The sequence below is a fragment of the Cydia pomonella genome, chromosome 4 (assembly GCF_033807575.1).
Source record: "Cydia pomonella isolate Wapato2018A chromosome 4, ilCydPomo1, whole genome shotgun sequence".
NCBI lineage: Eukaryota > Metazoa > Arthropoda > Insecta > Lepidoptera > Tortricidae > Cydia > Cydia pomonella.
In genome coordinates, this window is record NC_084706.1 from 23,114,979 (window position 1) to 23,133,661 (window position 18,683).

General features: G+C 38.4%; 2 protein-coding genes across 2 annotated transcripts in view; one reads left to right on the plus strand and one right to left on the minus strand.

Annotated features, from left to right (window-relative positions):
- LOC133517310 (SH3 and multiple ankyrin repeat domains protein 3) overlaps positions 1 to 18,683 on the plus strand; it is a 382,488-nt gene that overhangs the window by 140,150 nt on the left and 223,655 nt on the right. The gene's annotated exons all lie outside the window — the stretch shown is intronic.
- On the minus strand, positions 4,749 to 6,264 carry LOC133517524 (uncharacterized). The gene has a single exon (XM_061850852.1). It carries the CDS (start codon positions 5,898 to 5,900, stop codon positions 5,073 to 5,075), a length of 828 nt encoding a protein of 275 aa, XP_061706836.1. The 5' UTR covers positions 5,901 to 6,264; the 3' UTR covers positions 4,749 to 5,072.

An 18,683-nucleotide genomic window follows, 5' to 3' on the forward strand; every position in this document is an offset into this window, starting at 1 on the left:
GTGACATGCAATAAATATTCATTCATTCATTCATTCATTCATTCATATTCCGCAGCCTATCAATTTTCAAACTCTTCTAATTCTCATTGATTCTCCCATTACTGTAATTCTTCTTAAACACATACAAGAAAATAATATAAAACTTTATCGGCTATTTTCTAGTAATTAATCATCTTATGTCTATTGTCCATTTCTTATTTCTACTAAGTAGGTAGTTTCAATTTCAATAGGTTCATACTTTATGTTGTATGTTTTAAAATCTTATCTTAGATTTCATTAATACATCAGATGTCAGATTTAAAGTGTAAAAAAATAATGCCGTAAAACTACACAACTATAGTCCAATACTTCCAATACTGCAACTATGGTCCACAAGTTCGAAAGGAAATTAAGTATCTATACCAATGTTCCTTTTGGTTTACTCCTAGTTTTACCTTCCATTTATAAACATACTTTGCCTTAGAACTACAAAATTATAGTAGAATACACACCTGAACGAGAAAAATTTAGTTTATTTGTGGACCATAGTTGGGAGCTTTGGACTATAGTTGGGTGGTTTTACGGTGATCGAAATCGAGAGTGAAAACCTCAAAAACGTAAGCGACATTTATACGTCTACTATGTCTCCTACGACAATTAAAATGTTCACCGAGTTTATATCTCGAAAACTTACGATCAAAACCTAGTTCGACATCTTTACAGCTATTCTCTAAATGTCAATTTCCTAACCAATTGCCCGTCCAGACTATTTAATAGCCATTTTACGGAATGATACCGTAACGACCTTTTATGATACAAATGTAAATGTTTATGTGACGTTCTCGTGTGGGACTTGATAATGTCAACTTTAAATGCAATTTCGCGCGTCACCCTTGCACGGTCTAAATGCACAGTGCACAGAATACAGTTCTGATTAAAACTAAGTAAAATAGACGTGGTAGCTTTCAGTACGCTTCCGACGAAAATCGACGACAGGTCGAGAGTAGGTACAAGTTATGGTCTTTCATTAAACGGGTGCTAAGATCGTTTATTTATAAACGGCTGCTAAGATTGCTAAATTATTACGTAATTTTGTCGCCCGCTTGTGGCGTCACAGTGACTATAGTAGACGCAAACCAAACTGATGACCGAGGTCATATCACTATCTCTCTCATCTTACCTAAGACCACACGAGTGTGAATGAGAAGTTTTACGACCCCAGTCGTCAATTTGGTTTGCGTCTACTATAACAGCCACGTCGAGCGACTAGCGGGTTGTACCGTTCAGCTTGCAGCGTGGCGTCAAGAATTTTACTAACGTCCGCTTTTTAGGGTTCCGTAGCCAAATGGCAAAAAACGGAACCCTTATAGATTCGTCATATCCGTCTGTCTGTCCGTATATATCACAGCCACTTTTTTCGGAAACTATAAGAACTATAATGTTCAAACTTGGTAAGTAGATGTATTCTATGAACCGCATTAAGATTTTCACACAAAAATAGAAAAAAAAAACAATTAATTTTGGGGGTCCCCCATACTTAGAACTGAAACTCAAAAAGTTTTTTTCATCAAACCCATACGTGTGGGGTATCTATGGATAGGTCTTCAAAAATGATATTGAGGTTTCTAATATTTTTTTTTAAACTGAATACTTTGCGTGAGAGACACTTCCAAAGTGGTAAAATGTGTCCCCCCCCCCCCCCCCCTGTAACTTCTAAAATAAGAGAATGATAAAACTAAAAAAAATATATGATGTACATTACCATGCAAACTTCCACCGAAAATTGGTTTGAACGAGATCTAGTAAGTATTTTTTTCTAATACGTCATAAATGGTACGGAACCCTTCATGGGCGACTCCGACTCGCACTTGGCCGCTTTTTTATTACAACATGTTTCCATTAAAAGGGTCCTAAGTCGTTAAAATTGCTAATTTGTCACTTCAGTAATGTACTAGCTAAGAAGGCCTGGGGGCCTATCCAAGACGCCAAACGAAAAGAAAAATGTATCGAGATGACAGATGCTGCGAAAAGTCACGTAACTGTTTCCATACATTATTAAGTTTCGATTCGCGTTTTCCGTCAATTGTCATCTCGGCTAGTCAATAATACATCTTAGGGCCACCCCACCCCCACACTAGGGTCTCCCGAGCGTCGGCGTCTAGTCAACTCTATGGCTGCAACTGCGTAGCGACGCCATTTCCCATAGCGCTGACTAGACGCTGACGCTCAAAAGACGCTAGTGTGGGGTGGTATTTAGTCTTAGCTAGCTCTTCATATATTTGGTAGCGACAAAGTGCGGCAGGCGTAACTATAAATGTTATATTTTTATAGTATTTTGAAGTTTATACGACGATCTTCCTTGCTAACTGATGTACTACTCGTACTAATGGTCTATTATTCGGACTTTGTTGTTGATTTTTGACTTGATACTTGGTTTGTTTGCTTGCTTGAGTTTCTGTTGATTGTGCTGCCCACGTCAAACCGTGAATGTCTATAATAGAAGTTTATATGACTGCTACTGTTACATAATGAAAGGCAATAAAAGACGAGTGTGGGTTTATGAAACGAATGAAATAAGTTTCATAAAAAGATCACACGAGTGTTTTGTTGCCTAATTATATACAGATACATACACTGTTTTATTTCGAATAAAACGTCATCTCTTCTAATATTAGAATAGAGGCCAAATATTTTTTTTTTGTTTCTCAGAGATGTTCTTAATTTGAATGTAATTAGGGTATCGGTAATCGATACATTAAAGTAAAAATTACGATACACCCACAGATTATACATAGGCCGTTAGCATATCGTGTCTAAATATATTATAGGGATATTATGATACGGATATAGATAAACTATTTTTAGGAATTATTTACTCAATTCACTCTAGTATAAATAAGTATTATATTGCACACTAACTGTATGTGATTATATCTCGTCGATATTACCTGCTCCTACTCACGATAACAAGTTCATAAAATGTTCTGCGAGTAGGGCGCTAATTCGTGCGAGTGCGAGGGCGACGAGAAATTGTCGTCAAATCGTCGGTTCCGGCGGCGTGATTGCCCCCGCCTTCCGGACTGGTTATTGAAGGGGATGTGTTACGTTATGAGTTATGACATATAGTCTCACAAACAAACGCGGAGCACGATTCAGTTTACAACTTGGTGCGGTTTTGATCTTATTTCGGCACGACCTTGGTGATCGCTCATGCTGATTGATGCATGCGATATGAAAAAGTCGTGCTTGAGATGCCCGCCAATCTCGAAGACGATCGTCAAAAACCGGAATAACTTGTTAATCTGAATCGGGCTCACGGAGTAGATTGCTTTTTAGAGTTCCGTACCACAAAAGGAAAAAAACCGGGCAAGTGCGAGTCGGACTCGCGCACGAAGGGTTTCGTACCATTATTTATAAAAACGGCAAAAAAAATTGTTTGTTGTATGGAAGCCCCCCTTAAATATTTATTTTATTTTGTTTTTAGTATTTGTTGTTATAGCGGCAACAGAAATACATCATCTGTGAAAATTTCAACTGTCTAGCTATCACGGTTCATGAGATACAGCCTGGTGACAGACGGACGGACAGCGAAGTCTCAGTAATAGGGTCCCGTTTGACCCTTTGGGTACGGAACCCTAAAAACAGAACTTAAAAGTTAACGTAAATAAAAAATACGGCCGTTTATGCCGCAATCTGGGTCTCTTCGAGGCTAGGGTAAATAGGTATCGCATTAGGTAAGCGTGCTCCTCCGTAGACAGCATCATCACTTACCATCAAGGTGAGATCGTGGTCAAATGCCTGCCTATCCTCCATAAAAAAAAGGATACTTCGATACTCTCAAAATGTATAGGGTACTTCCCGTTGACCTATTTGGCTACCACCAGTTCGCCACCGGTCCATCAGTTTTTGTGGCATTTGCACTTGATTCAAACGTGTAAAAATTCAATACAAAAACGTATCTTATCATTTATAATAACCATATACATAATGAATGTATACAAAGGATTACCTACTAAAACTAGTTTAAATCTAAAATAGGCCCTTGAGGCATTGTACCAAGAATGCTGGCGGCATTTCCTCGTTGTATCGCAAAGCCGCCAGCTCTTCGGTCACCAGTTACGTCAACCAGACGCTTCGCGATATCTGCAAAAATCTTGCGCGCGCTGGGACCCCATGGACCTAGTTTCAACGCCAAATGGTACAAAATGGTATCTTGTCTCTACTGAGGCAAAGACTAAATATTTGTGTTAGCTGCCTCTTATTATTAACCTTGCAACGTACGTCGAGATAGATAAGCACCGTATGTACAGGTTGAGTGAATTGATTGCATGTCCCCGCTGTATACCGAGGGGTTGCTCAGTACACAACCCTGGTACACATTTAGACGCTATATTGCAAGGTGTGGTTTAGGTCTAGTTGTAACAGTGTATTAGACAAGTCTCGGAAACGGTTTATAAATTACCGGTAAATACCGGTTTATATCGGTTTTCCTCCGAACTTTTATAAGAACGCGAACGTTTTAAGAACTTTATTGTAACCTATAAAAACGGTTTATTCGACGAGTAACGAAACGGCCGGCCGGCCTGTTGTTTACTATAGGGTATCTGGGAGTATATAATAAGAAATGCGGCAGTACTTAATTAAGACGTGTATTTCACCAATCACGTCGGGGTCACCACTATAGGATATCTGGGAGTATATAATAAGAAATGCGGAAGTACTTGTCAAATTATCAACTAACTTTTTGCCATACAAATCCACAATGAGTCTATAATTATGCAAAAAATCTGCCCCAATAATAGGTTGTTTAACATCACATACAATAAAATTCCACTTAAAAGTACGTCTCAAGTTCAAATTTAACGTTAATGTGACGTATCCATATGACTTAATCTCAGTGTTATTCGCGGCGTATAACTTGCAATTTTTAACGGATTGTAAAGAGTCTTTCGCAAATTTAAAGTTTTTTGGAATCACACTCACATTTGCGCCTGTATCGACCAAAAATTTAAAACCAGAGTTTCTATCTATTACACTAAGGCGATAATTATTTACCAGGGTGCAGGGTTCCGCCGAAAACGTCTGCACGGTGTCTAGTTTCCCGTCGGCGACTGTCCTTTCCAGCTGCAAGGCTGCACGCACTTATTGGCCTTGGTCTTGTATCGGTAATGGTAGAAACACAACCAATCAGGGCTGTTAGGGGTCCTCCCAGAGCGGCTGTTGTTGCGTGAGCGACTACGTGCACGTCCCTGGCTGCGGTTCCTCCTTCGGCTCCTACCTCGTCCACTAGAGCTGGCTAATTCACTGATGCGGCTGTTAATCTTCGCTAATTCCGCCGTTATAAAATCATTCGGTGAACTTTGGCGCGATGTTGTCTGAATTGAGGCGACTTCATTCGGTTTAAACGTCTCCATGACCTTGTCGGCAATACTTGCAAGGCTTTCTAAGTTTTTTGATTCTGCTGACGCTACGACTGCCCTTACCGATGGTGGTAGATGACCTTGCCAAAAATAGACTAAAGTGTCGTCCGGAATTTTATCACGCGCAAGGTCACGCATTCTCCTCAGTAGCTGAGATGGTCGTTGCTCACCCAATTCCATGTCTGACATCAATTGCTGTAACCTCTTCGCTTCTGTCTCCTCGTAAACACTAAGCAATCTGGCCTTCAGAGTATCGAATTTGTTCTCACTAGGCGGCTTCTCAAGGATATCCGCAACTTGCTGAATTGCTTGCTTTCCTAATTTTGCGATGACCATATTGTAGTTTGATTGATCACCTGCCTTTTGTTGTGCTAAAATAGCTTCCACCTGCAAAAACCATAGTCGCGGCTGGTCCTGCCAAAAATCAGGTATCTTTGCAGCTAATGATATAGCGGATAATTCAATAGTTGTTGTTTGTGGGGTTGGTGGTGTCGGAGACATTCTGCTACACCTCTTAAATTTGCTTCCGATGACCCTGGAGCCGGGGAGTTGTCTGCCCGATAGCACACGCACACACACGCGCACTCAAGACGATTACGAATTTAACTCAACCAGATCCCCATAAAATAATTATTACTTAAATCTGTATGCAAAATAATATTATAATTCACTGCCGTAAAAGTTCAAGGTGCACTCAATTAATGTTCAGTCGGGGTCACCACTATAGGGTATCTGGGAGTATATAATAAGAAATGCGGCAGTACTTAATTAAGACGTGTATTTCACCAATCACGACCGGGAGACAACTGAGGAGCGAGCTATGCGTCGGGCCTTCCGTAGCCGCGCGGAATGCTGACAACGCATAGCAGTCCCTATATTTACCGCGAAAACATAGACACCTACATAGGAAGAAACCGGTTTTGATTGCTTCAAACCGGTTAATGTGACAAGATCTGTTCTCATAAAAACTGGTTTAAGAATAACTGTTTTTCGAGCGAAACTGAAATTAAAAGGTTTTGCGCCAAGTACATGATAACGGTTTGGAAATTTAACTGGTTTCGGGGCCTTGGTATTAAATTGCGATGGCACATTTAAAACCTCAAGTACCCAACTTTACATGCCTCAATCAGTTAATTTATGTCTTCCTACACTTAAATCGACCGGGATATGGACCGTGATTACCCTTTGTATTGTTTTCGCGCTCCCGATATTTCGACGCAGCTAAATACTACTTGTTCACGACTCGATTGTTCGGTTGCTGTTCGATTTAAGTCTAGGAAAACTAACCGTGAATCATTCAAAGCTGTTAATTTATGTTTTATCCCTTTCTAACTAATACATAAGTGAAAATGACAGATTGAGACAAACAGTAACTAATTGAGGCTTATAGCGCGTTCAATAACATCTTTGATGTTCTACACATATGACGTTTGCGGAAAAAGGTACCGGTTTCGCTTGTTTGTAAAGTTTACTCCTGATCACATTTTTATGATAGTAGTGCTTTATGGGCAACCGATTTAAGTACTCTTTTGGTTGAAAGCAGCACCTGTAACTTGATAAAAAAATATTATCAAAGACATTTGCGAATTTAGTTTTCAATTTAACTATCTTTGCGTGCGTTTTTGTTGAAATTGGTTCACATAATTAAGAATTACCCCGAAAAACCGACATGCATACAGTAGGATGCGCAAATTTGTTAGGTAACCAATTTGCCGGTAGATGGCGCTATAAACAATTATACTTCGTCAAAAATCTTTCGTGTCTATAGTTGCATGACTGAACCCTCGGTGCGTGAGTTGAAAAACTCTCACACTTAACCGGTTTTTTCTTTTTCTACTGAAAAAAATATATTTGCCAGTCTCTAATATTAACTACTTCCAACATACAGGAAGTTATACGACAAAACGAGATGTATATGACCAGTATGTAAAAGCCTAATACGGCACAGTAAAGGTCCTCATAAAGCACCCTTTACACATATCGTAAAACAAGACACGCCGCAACAAAGTGCCGTGTCCGTGTTTTATGTTACAACATGGCTACAGGTCTACTACCCTCTCGGGCGGTTTGAGATGCGCGGTAATTTACTAGCTTTTATTTAACTTAAAATATACCTATCTATGTATATAAATGTATGTAACTGTGTGTACAGGTCAAATCTTGCAAATTAAATTTGACCCACTTCCAGGTTTCCGATGAAGCTGAAAAGTTGCATACATATATGTAAGCCGGGTGACAATGCAATATTATGTTATGGTACCATCGAGCTGATCTGTTCATCACGAAGAAAAATATGGAAGTACGGCGTACCTATTCGATCCAGTGGCTTGAATTTTTTTCGCAACCAGCAAGTAACGCACGTGTGCGTAGGCTCTTAATATCTCATAGCATGCAAACTAAACATATTTCACTACGTGCTAAGTTACCGGTGTATAAATCACGAGTTTAGAGAAAAGTGAGCTAATAGGCCGTCGCTGGACCGTCAGCAAGTATGATTTAAGGCTGCCATTTGTGTATAGCTGAGCTTTACAAGCTTTAGCCACAATAACAGTGGGAGGAAAAGCGTTTACGCCTACATAATTAATAATATTTATCATCGCGCAAAAGCAGGAAACATCTAACGCTCTTGCCGCGCTTTACATTTAATTTTCCTAGCAAATTTGAGTGTCTCACTGCTGAGCAAAGGCCTCTCCCCCCTTGATTTCCACGATTCCCGATTTGGTGTTTCCTCTGCCCATTTGTTCAGGAAGCTGTCCAGGTCATCCCGCCATCTCCGTTTGGGTCCCCTCTAACGGCATCCATTTGGTGGCTAAGCTAGCCCACCTCTCCGGATGCATGCGGTAGACGTGACCGGCCCAGTCAACGTTGGCCAACTTCAGTTTGGACTTCTGGATCTCTGTGAGTGCCCACTGGAAGTTTGGACACTGTAGTTTAGGACAGGCAGAATACACATGTCAACGACTTTGCGCTTCAGTGATAATGGAAGGTTACTCTTAATTAGGTCTTATGTATGGTTTATATTTAAAAAAATAAAAGGGATTCAAGTACCTAATTACACGCTCGGCATTCCGACGATATTTGACCTAATTAAGTACGTGAGTTTTCCAAAATTAATTGGCAAAAATTAAGTTATTTACATTTAAAACTTCTTCTTCTCTGGTCGGTCCCTCATTCCTGAGGATCCTATTCTAATTATCAGTTGATTTGATTTTTTTCAACAAATCCAACAGTCTCGCTGCCCTATTGTTTGATGGCTGCCATAATATAATACCAAAGAGAATTGAGTATAAGAGGCGTATTGTCAAAGTAAATGTTGTAGTCTTAGATATTTCGAAAACATCACAAAGGAATAAAAACAACCTTCCCAAACTCGAAAACAATCCAAAGTCGAAATCGTCGGAGCAAACACGACCAGCGAAGCATACTTGAACAGTAAAGTGGGCACTTCGCAAAGTTCGTGGTCATCAACTCTGAGGGCTTCGATGAGCGCTGATATTGAGATAATTTATGAGATTATTGATACCATCTTCAACTGACAACTCATAGACCTTGAGGACAATTCAAACTTACTCGTACATTTTCACGTCATTATGCCCTTGGTTGCCCGTGCGTCAATACATGTACGCAAGGCTCGGAAACCGGTTTAATTTACAAACTGTTATCAGGTACTTGGCGCAAAAGCTTTTAATTTCGGTTTTGCTCAAAAAACCGTTATTTTTTAACCGGTTTTCATGAGAACAGTTCTTGTCAAATTAACCGGTTTAACCGGCAATAAAATCCGGTTTCTTCCTATGTCGGTGTCTATGTTTACGTGGCACACCACCAGGCCGGCGGCCGGTGGCTGTTTCGTCGCTCTTCGAATAAACCGGTTTTTCTAGGTTCTTAAAACGTTCGCGTTCTTATAAAAGTTCGGAGGAAAACCAAAATAAACCGATATTTACCGGTAATTTATAAACCGGTTCCGAGAATGCATGCGTGAATCAAAAAATAATGACATAAATTTAAAGTCAAAATGTACGTTCGAATTGGCCTACTTATTGCAAAGATAAGGTCCACTAATGATAATAGTGTTACTGTTAGTACATATTACGGACGGTATAATAAATAAAATAAAAAGGTTTTTAAGGGGAAAGGGGACGGCCGCTTCTCCATACAAAAGTCCCCATTTTCGTCTCTGGATATTGATATTATGAAAAATATTTTTACACAATTTGATGTATATTAACCATACCTATGCCCCTACGTTTGACTTTTTTAGATTTTTTGATTATTGTAAAAATTAGGAGCGAAAAACCGATTTCCTACAAATGCTCTTTTTTAAATGCTCATAACTCTTATAATAATTCAAAATTCGGTAAAATCAAACGTAGAGGCATAGCTGTGGTTGATGTACAACAAACTGTGTCAAAAAAAAATTCAATAATGTTAATATCCAGAGAAAAATGAGGACTACATTTGTATGAAAAGGAGCAATCGCACGATTTTAATTCCTTAAAAAAAATTTGATGTTTTGCATACCGGAGGGTATAACCAGCTACCCTAAAGAAACAACTTAAAGCATATTTCATATCATATTATTTATTCAGACTGCTAGGGCGATACAAATCTTTAAAATATAATAACTTAACCTCGAGAAAGAATATAGTACATTACGATACAAGTGCGAAAAATAGGAAATTCGAAACGAGTGGCGATAAATTAAAACACGACCGAAGGGAGTGTTTTAAATCGACACGAGTTGCAAATTACCTATTCGCACATGTATCGTACAACGTTTTACAGTACATATGGCCCTTTAAATGTTCGACACAGTAACGTAATATGCTACTTCTCGCACTAGTGCTATAAAGTAGCCCCATATGTACTGTAAATACAATTTTCGATACTCGTGCCGATTAACAATCAATTTTGCCTTTTATTTTTAAAGAATAAGTATTTCCCTTCCGAGTGGGAGTAGCAAAATAAAATTTCTACCTCTTTTCCTCGTTTAAATTAGTTACCTAGCTTTCTCTTTGGAAAAAATATACTCCGTAGCACAGAGAAAACCACGTATTTTCCCGTTTACTGTAAGGAACAAAAAATCCTGTTTAATAACCGGATTACCTTTCAGCTATGGAGAATATTGTTTTCTCAAACATGGCGGATTAGGCTTTAGCTAGGGAGAATATTTTTATCTCAAACTTGGTTATGATATATGTACGAGGAACAAGGGAATTTTTATACTTAATGGTTAATTTTTCTCGAGTGATGGAAAAGTTTTAGGTATAAACAGTAAATGTTGAAGCGTCTAAAATTTCTGGTTTTTTTACGTGGCACCTCTGTTTTCAGGTATGCTTGGGCTGAAATAATAAATCCTGTAAGTCGAAGTCCGGGCACAGGGTAAGTCTTCTCGTGCTGTTTAACATTGGTAACTGTTGAAAAAACCGGACAAGACGGGCTTTCCCCTCCCGTCAGGTTTCGTAAATTAACTATTTTTTTATTTGTTATAAATTTATAGTTTTCAAATGTACCTGTAGCTAAAGGCCAGACCACCTATGGCCATAACATATAATTACGTCGGAGGGGTGCTGATCACCGCTGACCTGCAGCAAGTGTGGCCGCACATTCGCTGCTAAGATTGGCTACGTCAGTCTCATGAGAGCGCACCAGTGACAATCTCAGCGGTAGAAAGCAGTTGCTGCGGCCGAAAACGGCTACGAGACGATGATGATGATGAATATAAGACGATATTACTTGTCAAATTTCATGGTTCTAGGTCAACGGAAAGTATACCCCCTAAATTTTGGTTCTCTTGAGTGTCGAAATATACGTTTTTTGCTGTATCGTTTTTTACGTTAACTTACAAGGTTGATATTTTTCACCGCTTCAAGAGACTGTAGACCTGACTATATGGTTTTTATTTCAATTCGGTATCTTCACGCGTTTCCGAAATAAAGGGTATCAAAGCTCAATTCCATCTACACAATACTAAACCATCTCATACTATGTAGTCGTGAAATTACACGTACATAGCAAGTAGTTATAATAACGTATTCTCTTTGAACAATGCCTTCATAATTAGTTAGTTAGGCCTCCTCTCATACGCGAGAAGGTTTAGGCTATATTCCCCACGCCGGCCCAATGCGGTTTGGGGACTTAACATACACCTTTGAATTTCTCCGCAGATGTATGTATATAGGTTTCCTCACGATATTCCTCACTAGCTGTAACTATATGTATAATAATATTCTGTAAGTTCCGAAAAATTCAATGGTACGAGCCAGGATTTGAACCTGCAACCTCCTGATTGAAAGTCGGACGTCAAACCCATTCGGCCACCACCGATTCATATCACAGTAAATATTATTAGGTATTTTCCATTAAGAGCGAAATAACGGTACTTTTTATATAAAATACCATTTCTGGAGAAAACGTTTTCCACTATGTAACTAAATCTTAACAAATCACTTTTGATGTCGATCGCCTCAGCATAATATATTCTAGGTGTATAGGTTTCGCATTGTGTAAATAACATACTAAAGAAAGTGGAAAAACTGTTTCTTTTTTGTGCAGACGAGTACGTGCTATTTCTCGAACGCTATTAGACTAATATTATTAGTCCACAAACTGTCAAGTCGTATGGGTTGCCATGACAACACACTAATAATATTAGACTAATACCGTTCGTGAAATGGGCCCCTGTAGGGCTAAGATGGTCGGCTCTTTATCATTTGTCACCATGCTTGTCACGTTCTAACAAATATGTAAGTGCGAAAGTGACGGGCATAGTGACAAGCGATAAAAATGGAACCATGATGCCACTGCTGATGGTAAGGAGAACTCATAATGATGGTATAGGTAACAAAACATCTGCGAGTCTCAGACATAATAAATATATTACGAGGGAAGTAATAATAGAGGGAAGGCATACCACGGATCGTCCATACAAAGACAAAACGTTTTTCACTTCTAAATATTTTCCATTCTTCATGATTTTTATGTATGTTACGAAAAACTAGGTTTATCAGGTTACCTTCTTTTAAAATTTAACAATACAATTTTTTAAAAGCGAAACCTATAAACCTAGAATAAGTATATCATGCTGAAGCGAGCGACATCAAAATCAAAGTGATTTGTTAAGATTTAGTTTACTGTTTTCATTTCATTGAAAAAGTACCGTTATTTCGTTAGGATTGCAAAGTTATTCTTCCCTCTTAAAACTCGTCACTTATGTTTATTGAGACGAAATTGTTTAAATATGTTTCGCTCCATAACGAGTAGCTTCAAGCTATGGTTAAGTTTGCTACTAAAAAACAACTGCTAGACAAGTGTGCATACTGTGAAAATCTTGTGCACGTGTTTCTTCGCTCTCCGAAAACTTTTCTTAGAGTTCAATTTAATATAATACCTGCAAATAACAACAGTAATAATCATCAAAGGGAGCCAATTTGAACGGTAGTTCTCTGAAATCCTATTAATAACTATTTAATTTAGCCGCCTACGTTTAGGGAAAGGGTCGGGATCCAATCTTCTATCTATATTACAGGTCGCAATGTCAGTAGTTACATTTCCGAAAAATTTTAATATTGAATTACTAAAAAGCAACTTACATTACACTCATAAATGTATAAGTACCTGGGCGACCGAGCTTTGCTCGGTTATAACTATTTATTGTAATATGATGGTCTATAGGTGATAATCTTAACTACGTTTTTTTACTAAATTAAACTTGTCTAAAACAATAAAAATTAAAAAATTATATATAAACTTGAACATATAAAAAAAACAAAAGTTAGTCACCGGGCGAGATTCGAACCCGTAACACTCGTTTAGCAGTCCGCGTCTTAACCCGCTGAACCAGACGGACAGTGGCCGGCAACACGAAATTAGCGACCATATTCTGCGTCGGAAGAAAAACGCATGAAAACTCGAAAACACGCGTTTTCCCAAACATAAGACTAATCTAGATTGATTGTATACCCCCAAAAACCCCCATATACCAAATTTCAGCGAAATCGTTAGAGCCGTTTCCGAGATCACAGAAATATATATATTTATATATATACAAGAATTGCTCGTTTAAAGGTATAAGATATCAGTAGGGCCATTAGGGATTGTAGGAATTTCATTGGTCTTGTATATTGTAGGAACAACAGTTCAGTGTGAAGGGACTTCAACATGTCGACAGTTACAAGTTTAGCAAGAACACGGCACAGAACCCAGACTGGCCAGTCCATACTGGAATTACTGGGGCTAGCACTGTTAATACAATTAACCTGGCGCCCATTTCTCGAACGATATTAAATTAATATTTAGCCCACGAACTGACAAGTCGTATGGGTTACCATGGCAACACACTAATAATATTAGACTAATACCTTTCGAAAACGACACAGTAACGTAATATGCTAATTTTCGCACTAGTGCTATAAAGTAGCACCATATGTACTGTAAAATTATTTAAGGAACACCTGCCTGCGTGCGATTTTTTCATTACTTCCTTTTCGCTACCGCAAGAACGGCGCTTGATAAAATAAGTATTAACAATTAATTGTATTTCCGACATTTCGACTCAGATTACACTGGTCGTGGTCACGGATAACTGATGTCCCAGCAAAATGTCAAAACTGAGTTGTATAGTTACCTGACGAAAATGAAAAAGTTGAGGAAAATCACTAATTCAACCACCACACATATATTAATTACATCCGCGCGCACGCACACATCCGAAGATAGATCCCTAGGCTATAACTTCTATATCACTGGTCCCCAAGTGTCCCATCTATGTCTAAACATCTTTGCCACAAGAAGTAACAGTACAACGTCGTGTCACCCGTGATAAGGCGGAATTTATGCTGTGATAAATCTTGTCTCCTCGAGAAAGATAAAACAACTAGCACTGTACCTTAACTGACTAGGTACTAGGAGACTTTACAATCTATGTATTAAAATTTACGAAATAGTACATTATTATAGAGGCCGGGAAACGAAGGGTTGCAGGCCAAGATATGGACAGGAATACGCGGCCGGTAAACCCATTTTGGCCGAGATTTGTATAGGGATTTTCTAAAATTTGCAATGAAAAAAAAATAGTCAATTTGTTTACACAGCTTCAAACAAGTTACCAATCTACTATTATTTGATGGTTGCCAAGACGTTGTGTCGCAATTCGACGTTTAAAAACAAAAGAATGTTGCCTTACAGGCCTAGGTGTGTAAGCCTGTAAGAAATTCCTTTTCATATCATCTTCACTCATCGCACCTGATTCGTAGTAGATCCGGACCTTATTTGAAATAAGTCATGTCAACATTTCATTGCAATTTTGAGAAAAATCAGTTATTACCTAAATATAAGGTGTAATGGGTTAAGCAGAGTTACACCGTAATACGGTTGCTAAAAAAATATGGATCGCAATTTTGAGGTCTTTCTCTAGAAACTTCACCGATTAGAAACCTGATTAAAGAACTTAATACGCTCGGTAGAAGAAACCGCGAACATAAGTCTAACAGGCAACATTATAAATATGTAACTATTTTTGTAGAAAACCATAATATGAAAATTAATACCTGTGCGCATCACATAAATACATGCCCTTACCGGGATTCGAACCTAGGACCGTCGGCTTCATAGGCAGGGTCACCCACTAGGGCAGACCGGTCGTCAAAACATTCAAACAACATGGATCTTGCCGACTGCATTGGTGCCGCAATGTTATTTTGACAATGTAGGTATGTTGCCGCCAGGATTTTTGTCATTTGCGACATCCAATGCAGTCGGCAGCAATGTCGGCTTTACTGCAGCAGTAATGCTGGACGGTATCACGGTCTCGTTTTTCACTTACGGACTTACATACTTGTTAGAACGTGACAGAAGATAACAATGCGACCTACTGATGCCACCGCCGCTGGTTTAATCCGAACGGTACTAAGACCGCGGACTGGACGCACGCGGCGCGGCCAGCCGCCGCCGCTTTCGTTCAGTCCACGCCACTATGTGACCACTACAACTATGTGACCGGCGCCTTGCTATTTTCAGTTAAAATGCCGTTAGGAGCAAAACAATCAATATTGGCACTAGCGCCAGGATATCCCGACTATTTGGATTAATTTAGGATTAGTCTATTATTAACTATAAACAATAATAGCTGTAAGCTACTCCTTAGAAATTTAATGAATTTCAAACATTTGCGTGTTAGTAACACGGTGTTACACAGAATATATTATGTTATCACCACACCCGTTATCTTTATAATTCAAAAATTGATCAAAAGTTGCATTAGAGTGACGAAGTAACTTCATGCAAATTTTGAGTTGGTATATACCTCTTGGTGGCTGTTGGTATTGGCTTTTAAGTGTTGGTAATGATATAGTATTTTATGCGATCGTGATAAAATAGAGAGCTTTTCAGTCGGGTACCGTGTTTAGGCAACGAAGCTTGCTAATTTGAGTACGAGATCGAAAAGCTTAATTATATCACTATTGTATAAAATACCTTTTCTACGAATCAACAAAAATAATACTTTAAACTAGTAAGTAGCTTTTTTTGTGTTTTTTTGTTATTACATTATGTTTGCGCTACCGTCACGGTTGAGAAGATATAGCCCTGTAAAGATTTCTGGAAAACTAAATAACTTTTCTTGGTGAAAAAAAAATATAGGGCTCTAGCTGCTGTAGAATAGTAAACCGTCTATTACTAGTCACCCTCCAATTACTGGCCACCTTATACTAAAATGGCTAAATTAAGAATTCTATTTATTGATTTACACAATTCAAGTAAACTAAATAACTATCGTTCTGATGCTTAACTTAGATTGTGTGATTATTAAACAGAATCCTTTTTAGTATAAGGTGGCCAGTAATTGGAGGGTGGCCAGTAATAGATGGCTTACCCTAGTATCATTTAGATTTGATTAGTAATGTTTTACAGTTAGTATTTTCCTCGCGTTGGCGTACAAAATCGAAAGTAATTCTTGGCAAAAAAGGTTAAGAATCTCTGATTCTTTGGTCTTAATTAGAGTGTAGGCGTAATAATGTCTAAGAATCTAATTAAAATTTATAAATATCTTTGCCACGTCGCGCGAACATCGATTTTACTTCCCCTACCTACCGAGTTCTTTGCATATCTATATACAAAAAACGCCAGGAGGAAAAAAGTAATTATTCAATTTTCGCCCGTGCGTCATTCAATCGTTCATTCAATTTCGTTGAATGGTGGATTTATTTCGGTCTCAGTGTTCTGAAACAAATTAATCAGTATTTGCTAATGGCATGGTTGGTTTATTGTATGTATAAATAAATATAAATTTATGGAAATAGGAATTCGGGAATAGGTAGGTAAAAACTCAGCTGAAGCTCAGTCTCTGTTGGTGTAGAAAACAATGTTTTATTACCAATTCCCAATATCAATGTTGGTATTCATTGAAAATTAGGATTGGCTAGTGTCTTCCGTAGTACCCTATTATCACCGTTGGTGCCCAACTACGCATAAGTAAAATATAAAAATAACAATTTTACCAAGAAAATATCAATTGAATTCACAATAAATGAAGCTGCGAAAATATAATTTTCCCAACTTCGCCTTGTATTTTTTTAAATTATGAATATTATACTATAACTTAACTTATTCCAAATCCTAAATATTGAATTACTAAGCGCCCATAATACAAGTAGGTACATGTACCTTATGTAGCTATAGTAGAATTACGATTGAATGCTAGTAAAGGCAAAGTTACGTGTTAAAGGCGAATATAGGGTACTTACTTACGTTATTTTGCAGAGACTTACGTAGTGTTGGGTTGCTTTATTAAAATAATACAATCCAGAATTTACGAAAGAGTGTGAAGCCGAAGGCGAGGGTTTCATTAACACGAGTCCGTAATGCCTGTCCCGGGTGTCACAAACAATGTTTTTCATCTCGCTTAGGAGGAAAAAAAGGGAGATGAATATAACTTCTGCCTAATTTGATACGTACCTACCTACATTACAGCCCTAGATAGAAATTTACGATTTACGGACCGCATAATAAGGTAATAACACTTTTTACGAGCAAGTGTGATAAAAACTAGTTTTCATTTATTGATACAGCCGCTATGCGTTTTGCTAGTCACCTACTTTCCCAGCTGTATTGTTTGTAGAGATGATCAGTTCGAGAAAGGTACGAGTACATTAGGTGAAATTAGCACTGGTCAACGCACACATGAGAATAGATATCAAGACGGCGTGGCATTACGTGGACGTAAATTAGGGCACTGTACCCGTACCATGAGTGTCAAAACTGACATATGAAATGAAATGAAAGCATTTATTTCGGACAAAAACATCCATATTATGTTAGTAATGACTTACGGCTAAGTGTGTTAGTAGAAAGTATAATTACAATTTGAAATGGCATGCAGAGACATCCAGTGAATAAGGATAGGGCTGTCCATCCTCTCAGCAATCACCTTCAGGAGAGTGTTGGTACTGCCCCGAACACGCTCGCTCAGGGACGCCCCCCGCTTCCGCATCAAGGCTTGGAAACCGTCGGTTCTCCATGCGGCGAACATCCCTGACGCGGTGTAGTGCCAGGGCAGCCCCAACAATATATATACGCTATCGAAAACGTAATTTACTTTTCACCTCAGCAGGTCGAACAAGCCTACTTTCGTCACTCCAGGGAGAAACGAAAGTACGACTTTCCTAAATCCAGGGAGTGAGACAAAGTAGCTTTTTAATTTAGTGAAGGCCATGAATACAGGAATAAAAACTACTTGAACTTGAATTTTTTAACCTTTAATATGTTGTCACTACTGAGATGAAAAGTTGTATGTGTCACACGAGAGCAAAGTTTTTTTTTACATCTCGTGTTTTTGAGTCCATCGCAAGAAAAACTAACTTTCCTCTCTTTTTGCACAAATAACTATTCTATACATCTCGCTCGCACTTATATGCAAGTACGAGCAAGATGCATAGAAAGTAAGTTACGTTCTCGATAGCGTTTATGTCGGTGCCGTACTGGTGGTAGCCACACAGGATTCAATCCATAAAAATCTGCCAAGAATTATACTTGGCGCAAAACTAAGTGGCGAGTCAGGTCATAATGCCATCTCTTTCACTCTTAGGTGGTCTTAAAAAGGGTAAAGGAGATAGCATTACGATCTCAGTGGCCAGTTAGTTTTGCGGCAAGTATAGAACTTTCTGTCAAAACGAAGTCATTTATTTAAATGACAAATTCTAGAGGATGTATTCCTGTTCGTTAAATTACGTCCTATTGGTGTTGGGTTCTACGAAAACGTAACACAAGTTCTGATTTCATCGAATGATTTTT